The sequence below is a fragment of the Mesoplodon densirostris genome, chromosome 15, assembly GCF_025265405.1.
Source record: "Mesoplodon densirostris isolate mMesDen1 chromosome 15, mMesDen1 primary haplotype, whole genome shotgun sequence".
In the NCBI taxonomy this organism is placed as follows: domain Eukaryota; kingdom Metazoa; phylum Chordata; class Mammalia; order Artiodactyla; family Ziphiidae; genus Mesoplodon; species Mesoplodon densirostris.
In genome coordinates this window covers 47,673,945-47,689,926 of record NC_082675.1, presented here as the reverse complement: position 1 = coordinate 47,689,926, position 15,982 = coordinate 47,673,945, and the positions used below count along the sequence as shown (strand labels likewise).

At 33.7% G+C, this 15,982-nt stretch overlaps 1 protein-coding gene across 1 annotated transcript in view; it reads right to left on the bottom strand.

The window, feature by feature from the left end:
- Positions 1–5,560: 5,560 nt before the first annotated feature.
- RNF138 (ring finger protein 138) overlaps positions 5,561–15,982 on the bottom strand; it is a 40,914-nt gene continuing 30,492 nt past the window's right edge. The window contains exons 5-8 of the mRNA XM_060118729.1: positions 11,939–11,995; positions 10,985–11,096; positions 9,501–9,608; positions 5,561–7,885 (exon numbers count right to left, since the gene is read on the bottom strand). Coding sequence (XP_059974712.1) covers positions 7,817–7,885; positions 9,501–9,608; positions 10,985–11,096; positions 11,939–11,995 — 346 coding nt within the window. The 3' untranslated portion in view covers positions 5,561–7,816. The remainder of the gene's footprint in view (positions 7,886–9,500; positions 9,609–10,984; positions 11,097–11,938; positions 11,996–15,982) is intronic.

Sequence of the window (15,982 nt, the reverse complement as noted above, 5' to 3'; positions counted from 1 at the left end):
AAGTGTTGGAGAGGATGTGGAGAAAAGGAAATACTTGTTCACTGTTGGTGGGAATTTTAAATTGGTGCAGCCAATCTGGAAGACAGTATGGAGCTTCCTCAAAAAATTAAGAATAACACTGCCAGACTTCCCTGGTGGCGCAATGGTTAAGAATCCACCTGCCAATGCAGGGGACATGGGTTCGAGCCCTGGTCTGGGAAGATTCCACATGTCGTGGAGCAACTTAGCCAGTGCACCACAACTACTGAGCCTGCGCTTCTAGAGCCCGTGAGCCACAACTACTGAGCCCGTGTGCCACAACTACTGAAGCCCACGTGTCTAGAGCCCGTGGCTCAGCAACAAGAGAAGCCACCGCAATGAGAAGCCCATGCACCACAATGAAGAGTAGCCCCCACTCGATGCAACTAGAGAAAGCTCACATGCAGTAACGAAGACCCAATGCAGCCAGAAAGAGGTGGGGGGGATGAGGGAGAGGGAGAGGGAATGAGAGAGAGATGGGGGGGGAAGAAAGAAAGAAAGAAAGAAGAAAGGAAGGAAGAAAGGAAGGAAGGAAGAAAGAAAGACTGTCATATGATCCCAACTATTCAACTTCTGGGTATATATCTGAAGAATATGAAAACAAATTTAAAAGATATATGCAATCCTAGCTGCAAATTCTCTTTCTCGGAATTATATTCGCAGTTTGTTTCACCATTATGATATTTATTTGTGTTATAGCTATTTAAATACATATTTTATTGTCCTTAAGAGGTTCTAGTTCCTTGAATAAAGTGACATGCCTTATTCAAAAAAAAGATATATGCACCTCTATGTTCATTTCAGTAAATAATATTCATCATTATTTACTATAGCCAAGATATCGAAACAACCTAAGTGTCCATCAATAAGTGAACAAAGAAGATGTGTTACATATATGCAATGGAATACTGGCCATAAAAGACATGGCATCTAAGACATGGTTGGACCTTGAGGGTATTTTGTTAAGTGAAAGACAAGTACCTTGTTTTCACTTATATGTGGAATCTAAAAAAACAAACCAAGCAAAACAAAAACTCATACAGAGAACAGATTAGTGCTTAACAGAAGACAAGGGGATGGGGGGGGAGGGCAAAATGGGTGAAGGGGATCAACTGTATGGTGATGAATGGTAATTAGACTTATGGTGGTGATTACTTTTGTAGTGTATACAAATATCAATTTACATCGTTGTACAACTGAGATTTATATGGTGTTATATACCAATCTTACCTCAATAAATAAAAGAGAAAAGTACCATACTTTTTGCAGAAGCTGATGAGTAGATCCTAAAATCTACATGGAAATGCAAAAGACCTATAACAACCAAAACAGTTTTGACAAAGAACAAAGTTGAAGGACTTTCTTATGGATTCCAGTACTCACCATAAAGTTGCAATTATCAAGACAGTGTAGTATTGGCATAAGAACAGATATAGATGAACAGAACAGAATTCAGAGTCTTAAAATAAATCCTTTTACTATGGTCAACAGATTGTTATCAAAGGTGCCAATGCAATTCTTTGGGGAAAGGCAAACCAGGTGCTGGATATCTACATGCAAGCACTACACTTCATACCATACACAAATTAACCTTAAATAGATCATAGACTTCAATGGAAGAGAAAAAACAATAAAACTTAAAATATAGAAAATACGACACCTTAGGTTAGGCAAAGATTTCTTAGATAAGACACCAAAAGCACAGTCCCATGAAAGGAAAAAAAAAAAAAAAAACATAAAATGGACCTCATCAAAATTCAAAACTTTTGTACTTTACATGACACCATTAAGAAAATGCAAAGAATGTGCTAAAACAAAACATATTCTCTACGAAAAGGATGGTATATGAACCCTGGGGAAGGGGAAATGGTTTCTGAATGTGAACCCCTCCAAGGGTCTGTGAGGTCAAAAATATTTTCATAAAAATACTAAGACATTTTTACTTACCTTACCATGTTATTTGCAGTGTTGGTGTCTTAGCATGAATCAAGGCAGTGGCACCAAACATACCAGTATTTATATCATGCACTCAAGTGCCAGAGGGGAGAAAACAGCTTTACCCATTGATCAGTGAAATCTTTAATTGTATTAAAATTTAATCCTTAAGTACAAGTCTTTTTGATATTCTGTATAATGATACGGGAAATAACGCACAAAGCACTTATAAGGTGCAATTACTGTCTCAAGAAAATGTACTTGTGCAACTGTAAGTTTTGAGCTCAATCAGCTGTTTGCTTTTTATCGCACTGCCATTTTTGCTTGAAAGAACTGATGAAATTCAGACTTACTTCAAGGAAACAACCAACTATTTGTTGCAACGATAAAATCTGAGGTCTTAAGCAAAAATTAGAATTTTGAAAAAGCTGTGATCTTCTCAATCAATGGTCATATTAACAAATATGACTGATATATTTTTTAAATATGTCAACATTTTGGAACATCTACATAACTCATGCTACCATTTTCCAACTGACCATTAAACAATGTTACAAAATCATGCATGGGTAAAAGATCCATTCAAAGTGGAAGACAGACAAATGGGATTTTACTGTTACAGTGCACAAAAAGTCTGACATGGTTTCAGACTGCAGATTACCATTTGCCGAGTTTGGTGTATTATCAAAGAATATTCACAAATACCTTTTTTTTTTGAGATTACTAATATTCCCTTTTCCAACTACACTATGTGAAACTAGATTGCCTTCATATCCTTTAACCAAAACAACCTATCACAACAGATTGAATGCAGATGCAGTTTTAAGAACCCAGCTGTCAACCATTAAACCAGATATTAAAGAGATCTGTAAAGATGCCAAACAGTGCCACTAACCTCGCTGAAACATTTATTTTCCACTAAAAATATTATTAATGGAATGAGTTTAATATTCTATCTGGAAACATAAAAAGTTGGTATAGAGTAATACTAAACAAACATTCATCAACTTTTCAAAAAGGCCAGAAAAACGATTTAAAACCTTAAAGGTCTGAAAGACTACCAAATAACCTAGGTAATCATATACAAGTTATTCAAGTGATTTACGAATATTACAAATATTGTAAGTTTTCTTCTAAACAGGATGAGGATCAGCTGATTATTCTTTATAAGGATTATTTATTTTTTTGCGGTACGCGGGCCTCTCACTGTTGTGGCCTCTCCCGTTGTGGAGCACAGGCTCCGGACGCGCAGGCTCAGCGGCCATGGCTCACGGACCCAGCCGCTCCGCGGCATGTGGGATCTTCCCGGACCGGGGCATGAACCCGTGTCCCCTGCATCGGCAGGCGGACTCTCAACCACTGCGCCACCAGGGGAGCCCCTAGGGTTATTTTAAAAGGTATTTTTTATTTAGAATTTCTCATTGTCTGTAGTATTTGTACTTCTTGGAGACAAAAACAATGTCTCAGATGTTCCTACAAAAGATGAGGCTAGCGAAGACATAATAACCCTTTAGGTTCTATATTCTAAAAGGAGGGGAGAAAATTATTCCAGATTTTCCCGACAAAATTTCACACAGACTGAAGAGACCTGCCAGATGTAAACATATTTGGTAAGTTTGTACTGAATACACAGTAATAGTAAAGGTAACAGGCTCTGTCCCCAGCACTTTGTGTATTAACGCTTAATCTTCACAATCCATAGATGAGAGGCTACATAATTTGTCCAAAACCATGTAAGTATCAAACTGCAGAATCATCAAAACGCCAAGGAAACTAGGCTTGGTTGTTTTAAATGCTTTTAGTATCCTAGGAAAGATGCATTTACCCCCTTCTTCTGTATCTACTGCAGCAGCCCTTTAAGTTTCTACTGGTAGCATTACACAATACTGCCAGAAAATATAGTCCTTACATACTTATTAAAATCTTGTTGCTACAAAAATGTCCTGAAAACAGATCTTATACCTAGTTTATTAGAAAGGTCAGATTCTTACCTGGTTTCAGTGGAAAACCATTTGGTTACACTCTTCACCTGTTTTTCCTCAGTTATTACGAGGGGAAGACCAGTTCTCAGGTTTTATCTAGACATGGAACCACTAGGTGTCAACACGCATGGAGAAAGAACCACTTGCAATACACTTCCACACACAAATATTTAAAAGAAGCTTTAGAAGCTACTTTTTAGCTTTTCTGTCCTGGACAGAAAAGACAATTTACAAAACTAACCTAGATATTTCAAAACAATACTGAGCAAAAGCAGCCAGATATAATTTTTACTGAGTGATTCCATTTCTAAGAGTATAAAAACAGACAAAAACAATCTGTGGTATTAGAAGTTGGTGGTGGGACTTCCCTGGTGGTCCACTGGTTAAGACTTTGTGCTTCCAATGCAGGGAGCACGGGTTCAATCCCTGGTGGGGGAACTAAGATTCCACATGCTGTGTGGCATGGCCAGAAAAAAAAAAAAAGTTGGTAGTAGTGGCAAGTAGGAACAAGGGGACTTATGGGATTCTAGCAACTTTTCTTATCTGTGCTCTGATTACTTAGGCTATTGTTCACAATTTCAGTGTCATGTACCGTTATTTTGCCCATTTAGACAGACATGCCATTTTCTCCCTCACATCTTGTGTATTTTCTTCCTCTCCATAACCTCCTTAGAATAGCTATAATTCATTAATGTCTCCTCCGTATTCACGCCCCTGCCTGTTCACCTTATATTCTGCAATGGTATATCCTTCACCAATCTATTAAGAATTCTTATTACACAGGAAATTGCATGGTATAGTGTAATGCAAGTTTGCCAGTCAAGTACCTAATACACACATTTATCTTCCTCATTTCGGGGTGAGAGTGCAGTCACTCCCATTTCTCAGCCTCAGGATTGGACAATCTCTGTTGGGGTGATGCAGGCTGTAACACACATTTTCAGGTCTCTGTATCTTCTTTTAATCTCGATATAACTCATTTCGATTCCCCATCTTTTTTCAGAACTGTACTGCCTAATTAGAAAATTATATTCCATATTAAGTGGTATCGTGGAATGAGTACTTTATTCATACTTCTATTATGTTTTACAGTACATGTATTTACATGTATTCTGGGCCACACCTTTTCTACAAATATCACAACCTCCAGAGAGGGTTTATTCTTTGAGTGGCAGCCCTAAAGGGTTCCTATAAAGTTATGATTCACTGAAGACTGTAATTAATACTTGCGAAGCATGCAACAAGTATGTGACATGGTATTTGGCAATATATTCTTAGAACCCTGATACCTTATTTAAGGGTAACTTTTCCATTTAAAAATGTCTGTTAACCAGTTACCTAGCTTTCTGTCTGGTTGCTAGCATGGCCTGAAAATCCTGCTGTGTGAACACTTGATAAAATAGCTTTATAAGTTAACATTTGAAATAAAGATAAAATAGGTTTGTAAAGTTAAACCCAACATATAGCAGCATCAGCATGTGGTATCTTTCTCCTATCCACTTTTTTAAGTGCAAAATAATGGGTTATCTCCTACATGTCTTCCAGGGTGAGTTATGAGTTAAATGTTATCATGTCTGCCTCTAAACAAAATTTTAATTAGACACACAAGTAGGAGAAAACCACGTTTAATTGAAAAATAAAGCAATACATCTCAAATAAGACTGTTTAACAACATAAACTGTAATTTGTTGAGGCCTGTAAGTGGTATTCTGAAATTTAGGTAGAGTATCCATACAGTTTCCTCCCTTATCCTGACTCAGCTATATGCACATTAAAAACAAGGACTGTCGTATGAATTTAAACTGCGTCTCTGTAAAGCCAATCCCTATTCGTAATCCACTGACAAAAGGATGGGAGGTTTTAAACAAACATTTCCATACTGAGGAGCTCCCAGGTAAAAGCAAATAAAGTCAATATTTTCCTTACGAAAAAAAACTTATATGAAAGACACACCAGACTATAAATGATATTTAACTAACCCACAAACTTCAAAACACAATTTCACCAAGATGATCTCTACAATTTTCCTTTAAAGAAGTTCTCAAATCTCAGAATGGTTTAACTTGACATACTGGAAGTACTAAATTTTGAAAGAAAGTACTAAAGTTATTGCTTAAACTGGAAAAACCTATGGTCAAAAGTCTTTTTAAAAAAGAGTTCGTTAAACAGCTATTCTTACAATTACACTCATGTACCCGCAGAGAAATGTTCAAGCACATAGTAAACATCACTCTTTCGAATGACACAACCAAGGCGTATGTTAAGATGTATGGCTTTTTTGGTGATTGTTATTACTACCCATAAATTACTGTGTGACTGAAAAAGGTTTTTACAAAACTCCACCTCCAAAATTAACATTTTTATTAAATCAAGTTAAAAAAATGTTCACTGTAGAAAAGTCAACAAGGATTTTAACAAAACCAAAATATACCTTTTTATACAATATATGTATATATTAGCAGCAAACTACTTCTGAGATTTTCTTTTATATTCTTTTGAGTTATTTATTTTAAAGAAAGCATCAACAATGTATTAGTATGGAATGTCACTAATCCACTCTTCATCTTTTATTCTGTGATTTGGGCCTTCTAGTACAAGTTATTTTATGATTCTCATTAATGAATACTAAGAACAAACCCCGTTTTTGACTAAAATGTAGTGAAACAGAGTGGTTGGTAGAATCCATCTCACTACTATAGTCCCACATTACCTTAAGATAACAAATGAGCACCATATAAACAGGTAATTGTGTAGGTGTGTAAACTCATTTTTAAGGTGTAATAGTAGCCAAGTAGATGACTTAGCATTTGACTGTTACTTTAAAAATTTGGTGACATACAAAATTTTAATCAAATCAGATAAATACTTTGATCTCATATTGTTTGTGCATTTTTAAAATCTTAATAGAAATTCTGTATATAACCTGACAAACTGCATGCATATATGTGTATATACACATACAAAAGCGTATGTATATATGCATATACATCTTTAGATTTGAACAAATTTCTAAACTGAGATGAAGTCAAACCTCTCATTTAAATATATATATAGAATGTAATATCACCAACTGGAAGTTTCTAATAAAAGTTTCGTCTTAGCTTTAGCAATTCTGCTATTGAAAATTCTGAGGCCAAAGAGCTGTAATTCAGCTTACTGTACTTTAGGCTTACAAATTAGTCAGCCAAACAAACAAGATATGAAATTACCAACTGCCCATCAAAGAAATAAATTTTTCTCTTGATATTTCCTTCTAACAGCAAAAAGGAAATACCTATACAATGAGCTTTCACTTTTTAAAGAGTCAAAATTAGTAAAGAAATCTCACTAGTCTTCAAAAATACTAAACGTTATATAAATACAATTTTCTTATAATAGTTGAATTCTTCTGCTAGAATCTGTATTTAAAAAAGTTTCCTTTGGATTGTTTCATTTAGCACTTCAAGTCTCCATTCTGCAACTCAAATAACTGGCTCAGATTTGTTAGGTTTATATCAATCACATCTTTCACAATTTGGTACTGTGTTACCTGTGTACAACAATGTCAATGGGAGGAACTGCACCAAATTCCAAAAGCAAGGAAAAATTCAATATGTAATATAAAAATATAAGTACAACAGGGATTCCCTTTTCACCATTACATTAATGAAATATAATCCTTTTAATGCTTTTAAAGATAATGTCCTAACTTTTGTCTTTTAACTTATCAAGAGAATGAAGTTTTTAGATGGCCCACCTTTATTTTTCAATTAAAAACTAAAACAATAGACTGAATTACTTTTATTAATATACACATCAAGTTATTGAAACGGCGACTTCATGTAGTTTTCTCCTTAAAGATGGCACTTGCAGGTACAAAGATGCAGAGACGTCTACAGCCTTCAGATGTTTACCTGAAAAGATTCTTCAACAGCAGTTTGATATTGGGTTTCCTCATCTAGCTGAAGATTCTAAAAACAGTAACATTAACATGTCAATAGGAAAAACATACTCAGTACTTAGTCCAATACATTACACATCTTGATACACATTACACATACTTGAAACAGTTTATGTTACACCATATACTTCTTTAAAATATAAGCACTAAATACCTGAACTTTTAATTTAAAAAAATCAGTTATAATTATTTAGGAACAATTGATAAACAACAGAGATCAGCAGAGAATGAAATTTGAGAGTTACAATGCTTTATGATAACTTATTAATTGAAAGTAGTATAGTTAAGGGTAACCCACAATCATAAATTTTCTGTCATCTCTAGAAAAGAATGCCAATGTCGGAAGGTATATTCATTTAAAGAAAATAAGCACTTATTACATTAAGATAGTTGAATTAACATCATCTTAATCATAACATAAAGGTAACAACTACAGTTCACTCAATCTGATTATACTACTACTCCTTAACTTAAAAAATTCTATTTCCTTTCAATTATGGTCCATGGATTTGCTTTAAAACAGGCCTCCATTTGACAATCTCAAATCATTAAAATTACATGTTCTTCTGTGGCAAGGTAAAACAATCTGACAATTAGATCAAAAGCAGTTCACAAAATAAATTTTTGTTTTTCCAAACACATAGTTCTCTAGATGCAGTAACCTTTCTTACATTGAGAATTTAAGAATAACCTATAATTACTCCATAAAACTGCTAAAATTATCAGAGTACACTTGAATTTTACATATATTTGAAATATTATTACACATATATTTTAATACAGTATGACTAAAAAATGCAAATTACACAAAATAAAAAAATATATATATCAAGAATGACATAATTTCAACACTGGAGGGCAGAAGAAATGGAAATTCTGTTCATGCCATTCTCAGAATTGCACATGTCTGTGCTTATTACATAAACTGGAAAACAAGTATGAACCATTCTTTGTCAGGCTGAATCTTGAATTAGGTAAGGTTTTAATTCATTGAAGATGAATAAAATACAATTTCACAGTTAATAAAATGAAAGTCATCTAAATTTTTTTTTGTAACTATCAAGACACATTTGGGAAGTAGAAATTAACCTCATGCTTTGCTCTGGGGATCCATTTTTATATTATATAACTTCCCTCATGCACTCTGTTAAAGCACTGAACTAAGGCCAGAATCTGCCATTCAACCTGGCTTTACATAAATAAGCTCCCTCATTTTTAAAAAGAATGTGTCTCACATGCAGATATAAGAAATCTATTATGAGTTTAACAAGCTACTTACACTACACAAGAAATACATCCTCCATCTGTCATACCAATTTTACTTTCCTAGCAGGTATAATTTTCCTTAAATCTAGACAGTTTTCATATATATCATCATTTTGTTAATCTGGGGGTTTGCTCTTCCTCTATTTTCTCTCTCTAATATAGAAGGTGGACAGTAAATTCAACTTTCACCACTTCTACAAACCAAAATTCACCTATATTATCATAAAAACAACAGAACTTGCTCTATAACCGTCCAGTATGATGATACATCTTGCCTCAAAACTCAAGTCGAGATTGAAAAAGTTAATTTAACTTCAATATTTAAATGGTATTTTCTTAATCTTGAAAAACTCACTTACCACAAATTCTCCATAATCAAACTGATGTCTTTGATTTAGATGACTAACGAAATTTCTAGTAATCTGGCTAGGATCTCCCCAAGGAAGAGACACACAAATAGGACATGTCTATAAGAAACACAGTATTTCAAATAAAAAATAATGAAAATAACCAAACATCATTATTGAAAGTATTAAAACATATTACAAAAAAATCTACATGAAAAGCATTTCCAAGGGCCAAATTTCATGACTAGATTATTTCTAGACCAAATTACCTTAGATAAATTACACTAATCCAACACAACACAATAAAAAGAGAGATCTAACATATTCTATTACTTAAATCTGATTATTCTACTGTTTTAACAGAAACACCATATCCAGCCTTAACCAACTGTAATAATAATTACCAGTAACCAGTATGTAATCTCATTAGAGCCACACAATAACTGTGATATAATTATTATTATTAGCTTAATTTCATTTATAAGTAAGATGAAAGTAAAGGAAGCTTTAAATTGTATCCTTAAGGTTTCAAATGAAGTAAGTACATCTTAAAAAGTGAATGGATTACAGATGAAATGAAACAAAACAGAACTTTAGTAACTGGACTATAGCCAAAGTTTGTGCTATGTTGAATATAATGCAGAAACAAAAATTCACTAATGCAATATAAAACAAATGAAATCTCTTAAATATGAGATTCTCCCCTGGAGATGTCTTTGGCACTGTATCTGTTTACTTAACAGTAACAGACCCTCTCCTAATGAGCAAAGTAGGGGTGGTATCTCCCTTAGCGCTACCCGAGACTTTAAGGGCATACTGGGGCATACTCTTCCACAACTTTCTGTAAAATTGCTAAGATGTATCCACAATCCTTATTTTATCTATTGATACATTTTCCTTCTAATTTCTGAAGAAAATATTTACATATCAAAATGGGAAGTATCTCTTCCAGCTCAGTTTCTCCTGTTTGATATACAGTTGAAATTGAAACTCATGTTCCAAATGTGGAGTTGTAGAACCATTAACACAATGTTGGAATCCTGCACTCTGCTCTATTCTCCTTCAGTCATCAAAAAAGGTCTCACCACTCTCATACACACCCTCAAAATGGCATCAAAAAGATATGTATGCATCAAAAAGAAAGTATGATTCTTTTCCTTCCTTGCTTTATGCACTCATATACATTCTGCAAGGATACAATTTACAATGTTACTCCTTGGTAATGAGTCATCAGTTCACCTTTTCTTATTTTGCTCTTTTCCAGGCTATTCTCATACTTTACCCTCACAATTAAGCATACACCTTTTTATAAGTTAGTTACTGGGATTTTAAATATCTCATTTTGCTTCACAGTCATCAATCCTTTGTTGACAAAATATACCTTACTGACAATGCCCCACCAAGTTTACAGTAACCACTTTCCCTTGTACACATGAAGTGAAATAAATGGGACAGCATACCTTAAACAGAAGACTGTCTTAAACATACATACTTACCACAGGAACTATCTGAAATAGGTGATTACTATTACAGTGATCCAGTAAACGCTGTCTGGTAAAATTTGATTCTTGACACAAGGGACACTTAAAGGTGGGATGCCCAGAAGAACTATAAAACAATTTTAAAGGCAGCATACTGAATTTGAAATCATAACGTAAAAATGATGAGCTCCTATTTTTTGACCAATTATTATTTCTTTCTTTAAAAGTTATAATTATAGACTAATCAAAGATTGTCTCATTTTAAAAAAACTATGTTTTCAATAAATAATCTACAATAGATATTCCTAAACAATCTCAGTTTACAGTACCCTTAGTGTCTAGGAAATTTTTTCACGGTGCCTCTACAAGAGGCCTAAACAAAAATAATAACAAACCTAGCTGTCTCATTTATTAAAGTAGTTAGATTCAAACAACTTAATTTAGTCATTCCTGTAACCAATAGATGTCACTGTATGTCCCTTGAAAATTCTAAATATCCATGGTGTCCCAGTATGGAAACACCGTATCTAGGAAATTAAAACTTTTTTTAAAAGACTTACATCCATATGGTGTATCTTTAATTTATCCTAGTTCTAAGACTCTAACATACAAAATTCATAGGAAAAGTGAAAAACAAAAGCATCAGCCATCAGAATGATCAGCATTTCAAAATATTTTGAGGATCAGGCATCACTGGGTTTTAATATCTCAATTTCAGCAAGGGACAGTTCAATATTGACAACTCTGCCTAAATTATGCATGGAAGAAATCTGACCACAGTGAAAGAGGAGAGCTACACGCTTCTAATTTAATGTGACCTGTAAAAGCAACTGCATCATTTATTTCTAAACTGCTAACTTATGCATTATGTCTGATGATTTAACTGAATTTAAATTTTTTAATTTAAAAATCCATTATTACAAAGTGATAGGTATTATTTACTAAAATAATAGAAATTCAAAAGCTTACCTTGTATTCTCTTGATATGTTTCTGTGTTATCAGATGTGGATGTTTCACTCCTATTACTTAAGAGGCATGGGGGGGAGTGGGAGAAGTTAATACTTCAAGTAATAAAGCACAACACAGATTAACTGCTAATGAAGACAACCAGTCTGAATTTGTTTGAAAAGCCTGAACTTCAAATAGTTCTGAACTATGATATAATTATGGCATTAATTACTTTTCAAATAAATTCTGATAAGAACACTGCTTATGAGGTCCTTTAAAAATTAATTTAGGCATAGTTACAAAAGTATAGAGAATATAGTATTTTGCAGAATTGTCTTAAATCCATAGCATGAACGTTTCCCCAGGTCCCTTAGACTTTCAAATTAAGAGACTCTTCTACCTCTACCTGGACTAGTAAGTTTTTGAATGCTGGGGTAGAATCAAGAATTTGTGAACTTCTTGACTTGTAACTAGGATATAGTTTAAGGTTGTAGCATCCAAAATGGAGTAGGTTAAGAAAAAACATTTGAGTGTTCATTATGTTTATATTTTCCAAAAAGGAACTAGGCTTTCCAATATTTAATATACAGAATAACTTGATGTCCTCACTGGGACCCCATGCCAGAGTCATGTGTCATATGCAGTATCAGAGAAATCCTGAGAGAAAATTGGGCATTCCATATGAGGACTGTCAGTCATGCATTACAGAATTTCATCAGTGTAGTAAATTTTATAAAAAGAAGGCCTTTCAATAGCAGAAACATTTAAATAAAAATGAGATAGGCAGTGGACAAAAAAACTGTTGTGAAACTTAGAAAACTGACTTTTCATTTTTCTTTTACAAAAGGACAAGCAATACTATATCATCTACCTAACAGATGTTCTCCAATGACATCATTTCCCTTCTGTGAAAATACTGTTGTGTCTCCACACACATTCTCTGCAAGAAAGCTTCCCGGCCCAAATAGGAGACTATTAAACCACTATTTTGCATCTTTTTAGCAGTTATTAATCTGTCTCTGCAGGTAAAGGTGGTATTTTCACAATGTGGAGACTAAAAACTGCTTTTCAAAATAAATTCAAACTACGGAGAGTGCATTTGTTAAAGGGATGTTATGACTTCACCAAAAATAGTATGTCACCTATTTTTTTAATAATCTCATATCTATACATTTAAACTTGGTAACAGATTTTTCTAAACTGGTTTTAAATCTTCCAAATAAAGATAATCATTGGGTTTTGAACATGCCCTAATAAAATATAAAAACTTCTGATTCGTTTGTAAGAACAACTATAACATCGTCAGAGACTATGGAAAATTTCAACAAAAGCCCTTTTAATATTTACTAAATGGGATTGAAAAATATAGGTATCTCAACCTATGACATACTCTTCCACTTGGATCTGTATTGTGTGTTGTAGGTATCTTTTCAGCCATGATAGTCATCAAGACCAAGTATCAAAGTAAAGTGAATTTAATTCAAATCTTTAAATTACTGTCACTGTATTAAACCAAGATTTTAAGAAATTTTAGAAATCATAGTCAACCATATTGTTTCAATAAGAACAGTAACAAAACTTTAAGAATGAAAATATTTTATACCATTAAATAAAGCAAACTTATTTTTAAAGTAACTTTTTCATCTTTATCTCACTTAAATTTTGCATGTGTTATGCATAAAGTATCAGTACTATAAAACACATGCATAGTTTTAAAAGAAACACACAGGGGCTTCCCTGGTGGCGCAGTGGTTGAGAGTCCGCCTGCCGATGTAGGGGATGCGGGTTCGTGCCCCGGTCCAGGAAGATCCCACGTGCCGCGGAGCGGCTGGGCCCGTGAGCCATGGCCGCTGGGCCTGCGCATCCGGAGCCTGTGCTCCGCAACGGGAGAGGCCACAACAGTGGGAAGCCGCATACCGCAAAAATAATAATAATAATAATAAAATAAAATAAAATAAAACACACACATACTCAGAGTACATGCTCAATTTTTTTCATTGGTGGGGTATGCAATCAAAAAACTCCTGATTTAAAGCATTTTGATATCAAAGTTAATGCCCTTTTTAAATGTTTTCTCCTTTCCACCTATTTTTACAATTCTCTATTTTCCATTGTTATCATCATTCTAGTCCTTCCTGATCATCCTGTATCATGCCCTGGGCTATTACGGGGAGCCTACTCATTTATTCTAGAAATGTATGAAAGAGTTCAACAATAGAAAATCTATTACTGACAACCATACTATCAATTTAAAAAACATATGATCATTTATTTCATCTGATGTAGAACCATTCACTAAAATTCAACCTCCAGAATGGAAACAAAAACAAAAAAACCTCTGATCACCCACAATGCTTTTAAAAGTACAAATCCCTAAACTCTAGATAGCAGAGTATCTGGGAATGAAGTCAGATGTATACATTTTTTTAACTGCATACAAGATTCTGATTTGAGTAAGAACCATTCAATGGAGAAATCTTAAGTTCAGGATGATAGCATCATAGAACAGATAAAGAATATGTTAAAAAACCATCCATAATAATAAAATTTTAGATGCATCCCCACTAAAATCAAGAAAAAAAAGGTGCCTTCTATTTAATACTGGATAGAGGCCCTAGTTGATGCAATAAATCAAAATGAAGCAGTAAGAGACAAAAATTGCATTGACAAACCAAATAATTTTCTACGTAATAAATCCAAAAGAATCTACAGGTAAATTATGTAGAACTATTAGAACTAATAAATCAGCAAAGCTGCTAAATGAAAGATTAACATAAAAATCCTTAATATTCCTACTCACTAGTAATAACCACTTAGATTATAAAACAGGAAAAAAGATCCATTTGTACAGCAACAAAAACTATAAGGTTTTAGTAGGAAAAGATATACTAGAACATATTTATGTGTGCCCTAAATGGACTTCTTTTACTGCATTTTTTTTTTATGGAAGAGATAAACAGTTGGGAAACTGGGTGGGAAAAATGAGTATCATATGATGTCAATTCTCTCCAAATTAATCTATGATCTCAATAAATTCAACCTTTATAATGCTTTCAATCAAAATCTCTAGAGGAATTTTTAGGAAACTCAAAAGTCTGATCCTAAAATTCATATGGAATAGTAAAGGGCCAAGAATAACAGAAACAATTTTCTAGGTAAAACAAGAGGGAGAACTTTCCCTACATGATATTAAGACCTATTGTTAAAGCCACAGTAGTTAAGATAGCATGGTATATTAGAAGAATAAATGAAGCAACAGAACAGAATACAGATGTGTAGGACCAAAATGGCATTATAAATCAGTGGGGAAAGAATGGACTCCTCAATGAATGGTACTGGAACAAATGGTTATCACTTGGGGAAAATTTTTCCTACCTCACATTATACATCCAAAATAAATGTGAAAAGCACAGCTTTAAAATGTTAAAGAAAAAAATATCTTCTATAACTTTATGATGTGAGAAAGGATTTCTCAAGCATGACACAAAAAGCAAAAAACATAAAGAAAATAAATATAATATATATAAAAGTATAAATATAATACTTATGTATGTCAAAAGACACAATAAGACTAGCCAAAGACTGATCAAAAATATTTGCAATCAGGCAATGAAAGCCAAAACAGACAAGCGGGACTGCATTAAACTAAAAAGCTTCTGCATAGCAAAGGAAACAATAGAGTGAAAGGCAACATATGTAATGGGAGAAAGTATCTGGAAACCACCTATCTGACAGAGGGTTAATCTCCAAAATACATAAGGAACTCCTACAACTCAACAGCAAAGAAACTAATGACCCAATTACAGAATGGGCTAAAAATATGAATAGACATTTCTCCAAAGATGACATACAAATGGCCAACATGTATATGAAAAGATTCTCAATGCCACTAATCATCAGGGAAATACAAATCAAAACCACAATGAAATATCACCTCAGCTGTTACGATAGCTATTATCAAAAAAAACCAAAAGATAACAAGTGTTGGTGAGGATGTGGAGAAACTGGAACCTTTGTACACTGTTGGTGAGAATGCAAAATGGTGCAGCTGCTATGGAAAACAG